This window comes from Oncorhynchus tshawytscha, unplaced genomic scaffold (assembly GCF_018296145.1).
Source record: "Oncorhynchus tshawytscha isolate Ot180627B unplaced genomic scaffold, Otsh_v2.0 Un_scaffold_1746_pilon_pilon, whole genome shotgun sequence".
Classification (NCBI taxonomy): Eukaryota; Metazoa; Chordata; class Actinopteri; order Salmoniformes; family Salmonidae; genus Oncorhynchus; species Oncorhynchus tshawytscha.
Window position 1 is genome coordinate 410,001 of NW_024609798.1, and position 5,000 is coordinate 415,000.

Sequence of the window (5,000 nt, forward strand, 5' to 3'; positions counted from 1 at the left end):
TTACCCATGATCCCTACAGGCCCCTTCTGTTCCTCAGCAACGGCCCCAACACATTACCCATGATCCCTACAGGCCTCCTACCCTTTCTGTTGCTCAGCAACGGCCAGGCGGTCAGCGTCAGGGTCGTTGGCCAGAACTACAGTAGCTCCCTCTCTCTCCGCCAGGGCAAACGACAGGGTCTGTAGGACGGACACACACACCGTTAAAACACACACACACACACACCCTCCCTTCCTCAGGGTTGATATGACTGACCAGGACCCCCTCCCCTCCTCAGGGTTGATATGACTGACCAGGACCCCCCCTCCCCTCCTCAGGGTTGATATGACTGACCAGGACCCCCTCCCCTCCTCAGGGTTGATATGACTGACCAGGACCCCCTCCCCTCCTCAGGGTTGATATGACTGACCAGGACCCCCTCCCCTCCTCAGGGTTGATATGACTGACCAGGACCCCCTCCCCTCCTCAGGGTTGATATGACTGACCAGGACCCCCTCCCCTCCTCAGGGTTGATATGACTGACCAGGACCCCCTCCCCTCCTCAGGGTTGATATGACTGACCAGGACCCCCTTCCCCTCCTCAGGGTTGATATGACTGACCAGGACCCCCTCCCCTCCTCAGGGTTGATATGACTGACCAGGACCCCCTCCCCTCCTCAGGGTTGATATGACTGACCAGGACCCCCTCCCCTCCTCAGGGTTGATATGACTGACCAGGACCCCCCCCCTCCCCTCCTCAGGGTTGATATGACTGACCAGGACCCCTCCCCTCCTCAGGGTTGATATGACTGACCAGGACCCCCTTCCCCTCCTCAGGGTTGATATGACTGACCAGGACCCCCTCCCCTCCTCAGGGTTGATATGACTGACCAGGACCCCTCCCCTCCTCAGGGTTGATATGACTGACCAGGACCCCCTCCCCTCCTCAGGGTTGATATGACTGACCAGGACCCCCCCCTCCCCTCCTCAGGGTTGATATGACTGACCAGGACCCCCTTCCCCTCCTCAGGGTTGGGGTATTTGACGGTTGGGAACTCGGGGTCAGGGTCTTTCTGCTCCTCTACGGCGTACGGGGGTCGGAGGTCAAAGGCCTTGAAAGCTGATTGGACGAAGGCGTGTCCGACTCCGTGCACGGAGGTGTGTACGATCTTCACCTCTGAACTCTTGTTGATGTCCCTGAAAGGAGGGGAGAGGGTGGTTAGAGGGGGTGATAGAGGGGAGACGGGGGTTAGAGGGGGTGATAGAGGGGAGACGGAGGTTAGAGGGGGTGATAGAGGGGAGACGGAGGTTAGAGGGGGTGATAGAGGGGAGACGGGGTTAGAGGGGGTGATAGAGGGGAGACAGGGGTTAGAGGGGGTGTCCCTGAAAGGAGGGGAGATGGGGTGTGTGTGTGTTACCTGATGTGTGTGTGTGTGTGTGTTACCTGATGTGTGTGTGTGTGTGTGTTACCTGATGTGTGTGTGTGTGTGTGTGTGTTACCTGATGTGTGTGTGTGTGTGTTACCTGATGTGTGTGTGTGTTACCTGATGTGTGTGTGTGTTACCTGATGTGTGTGTGTGTGTGTGTGTTACCTGATGTGTGTGTGTGTGTGTGTGTGTGTGTGTTACCCTGTGTGTGTGTGTGTGTGTGTGTGTTACCTGATGTGTGTGTGTGTGTGTGTTACCTGATGTGTGTGTGTGTGTGTGTGTTACCTGATGTGTGTGTGTGTGTGTTACCTGATGTGTGTGTGTGTGTGTTACCTGATGTGTGTGTGTGTGTGTGTGTGTGTGTGTGTGTGTGTTACCTGATGTGTGTGTGTGTGTGTTACCTGATGTGTGTGTGTGTGTGTGTTACCTGGTGTGTGTGTGTGTGTTACCTGAGGTGTGTGTGTGTGTGTGTTACCTGAGGTGTGTGTGTGTGTTACCTGAGGTGTGTGTGTGTGTTACCTGAGGTGTGTGTGTGTGTGTGTTACCTGAGGCGTGTGTGTGTGTGTGTGTGTTACCTGAGGCGTGTGTGTGTGTGTGTGTGTTACCTGAGGTGTGTGTTACCTGAGGTGTGTGTGTGTGTTACCTGAGGTGTGTGTTACCTGAGTGTGTGTGTGTGTGTGTGTTACCTGAGGTGTGTGTGTTACCTGAGGTGTGTGTGTGTGTGTGTGTGTTACCTGAGGTGTGTGTGTGTGTGTTACCTGAGGTGTGTGTGTGTGTGTGTTACCTGAGGTGTGTGTTACCTGAGGTGTGTGTGTGTGTGTGTTACCTGAGGTGTGTGTGTGTGTGTGTTACCTGAGGTGTGTGTGTGTGTGTGTTACCTGAGGTGTGTGTGTGTGTGTGTTACCTGAGGTGTGTGTGTGTGTGTTACCTGAGGTGTGTGTGTGTGTGTTACCTGAGGTGTGTGTGTGTGTTACCTGTGTGTGTGTGTGTGTGTTACCTGTGGTGTGTGTGTGTGTTACCTGTGGTGTGTGTGTGTTACCTGTGGTGTGTGTGTGTGTTACCTGTTGGTGTGTGTGTGTGTTACCTGTGGTGTGTGTGTGTTACCTGTGGTGTGTGTGTGTTACCTGTGGTGTGTGTGTGTTACCTGTGGTGTGTGTGTGTTACCTGTGGTGTGTGTGTGTTACCTGTGGTGTGTGTGTGTTACCTGTGGTGTGTGTGTGTTACCTGTGGTGTGTGTGTGTGTGTGTTACCTGTGGTGTGTGTGTGTGTGTGTTACCTGTGGTGTGTGTGTGTTACCTGTGGTGTGTGTGTGTTACCTGTGGTGTGTGTGTGTTACCTGTGGTGTGTGTGTGTTACCTGAGGTGTGTGTGTGTTACCTGAGGTGTGTGTGTGTTACCTGAGGTGTGTGTGTGTTTGGGTGTGTGTGTTACCTGAGGTGTGTGTGTGTGTTACCTGTGGTGACAGTGCTGTTGGATGGTCCTGAAGTACTCTGTGTGTGTGTGTTACCTGAGGTGTGTGTGTGTGTTACCTGTGGTGACAGTGTGTGTGTGTTACCTGGTGTGTGTGTGTGTGTGTGTGTTACCTGAGGTGTGTGTGTGTGTTACCTGTAGTGTGTGTGTGTGTGTGTTACCTGAGGTGTGTGTGTGTGTGTTACCTGTGGTGACAGTGCTGTTGGATGGTCCTGTAGTACTCTGTGTGAATGTCTTGGAACGGGTCCTTCAGCAGAGGGCTGTGAGAGAGAGAGGTTATGTCCCAGGACTCGGGCCAGGGCTCCAGGTTAGCCTCGATGGCTACAGAGATGCCCTTATCATGGGGCGGCACGATCTGGGCACCGTTCTCCCAATACACCTGAGAGAGGGAGGGGGAGAGACGGGGAGGGGGGAGAGAGACGGGGGAGATGGGGGAGAGACAGAGACGGGGAGAGAGAGGGAGGGGGAGAGACTACACTTTAATACACCTAGAAACTGCTCATCAGAAACAGACCAATACACCTGAGACTGACAAAACACGGACCTAATCAATCAATAACATAATGAATGTTACCTTGTAACCGTTGTCCTGTTTGGGGTTGTGGGAGGCGGTTACCATGACGCCAGCACACAGACCCAGATGAGACACAGCGAAGGGCTGGAGAGAGGGAAGACCGTTATTCTCTCACACACACACACACACACACACACACGGTATGATTCCAGTTTATTAATATAGGAGAGGACTATGAACCCAGCCAATAGGAGTCACTGGGAAACACCTGCCTGTGTGAAGGAACAGCCCACTAGCCTGTCGTGTGTCCATGTGACGTGTGCATGATCGAGGAATGGCCCACTCCGATTGGCTCACAGATTGTTTTGGAAGAGATCCCAGATTGGCTTGATCCCAGGGCCAGAGGGATCAGTAGGTTTGAGTGTGTGTGTGTGTGTGTGTGTGTGTGTGTCTGTGTGTGTCTGTCTGTTTATTGTACCCTGCAAACAGCAACAACAAAACAACTACTCTCCAGAGACAGGTGAAAGGTCAACTTAAGACTCCGCCCGGTAAAAGCGTGGAGAGTCAAAGCCCCTACACTGGTTACCCTTGGTTACTGAGTATCATGGAGTTGGTTACTGAGTATCATGGAGTTGGTTACTGAATATCATGGAGTTGGTTACCCTTGGTTACTGAGTATCATGGAGTTGGTTACTGAGTATCATGGGGTTGGTTACCCTTGGTTACTGAGTATCATGGAGTTGGTTACTGAATATCATGGAGTTGGTTACCCTTGGTTACTGAGTATCATGGAGTTGGTTACTGAATATCATGGAGTTGGTTACCCTTGGTTACTGAGTATCATGGAGTTGGTTACTGAATATCATGGAGTTGGTTACCCTTGGTTACTGAGTATCATGGAGTTGGTTACTGAATATCATGGAGTTGGTTACCCTTGGTTACTGAGTATCATGGAGTTGGTTACTGAATATCATGGAGTTGGTTACCCTTGGTTACTGAGTATCATGGAGTTGTTTACTGAATATCATGGAGTTGGTTACCCTTGGTTGAGTATCATGGAGTTGGTTAAGCCTTGGTTACTGAGTATCATGGAGTTGGTTAAGCCTTGGTTACCGAGTATCATGGAGTTGGTTACCCTTGGTTACTGAGTATCATGGAGTTGGTAACCCTTGGTTACTGAGTATCATGGAGTTGGTTAAGCCTTGGTTACTGAGTATCATGGGGTTGGTTAAGCCTTGGTTACCGAGTATCATGGAGTTGGTTACCCTTGGTTACTGAGTATCATGGAGTTGGTTACCCTTGGTTACTGAGTATCATGGAGTTGGTTACCCTTGGTTACTGAGTATCATGGAGTTGGTTAAGCCTTGGTTACCGAGTATCATGGAGTTGGTTACCCTTGGTTACTGAGTATCATGGAGTTGGTTAAGCCTTGGTTACTGAGCATCATGGAGTTGGTTACTGAGTATCATGGGGTTGGTTACCCTTGGTTACTGAGTATCATGGAGTTGGTTACTGAGTATCATGGAGTTGGTTACCCTTGGTTACTGAGTATCATGAGTTGGTTAAGCCTTGGTTACTGAGTATCATGGGGTTGGTTACCCTTGGTTACTG

General features: G+C 51.3%; 1 protein-coding gene across 1 annotated transcript in view; it reads right to left on the reverse strand.

The window, feature by feature from the left end:
- The window catches only part of pgm2 (phosphoglucomutase 2), a 23,038-nt gene that overhangs the window by 12,044 nt on the left and 5,994 nt on the right, over positions 1 to 5,000 (reverse strand). The window contains 4 exon segments of the mRNA XM_042318255.1: positions 82 to 179; positions 987 to 1,176; positions 3,061 to 3,254; positions 3,450 to 3,533. Coding sequence (XP_042174189.1) covers positions 82 to 179; positions 987 to 1,176; positions 3,061 to 3,254; positions 3,450 to 3,533 — 566 coding nt within the window.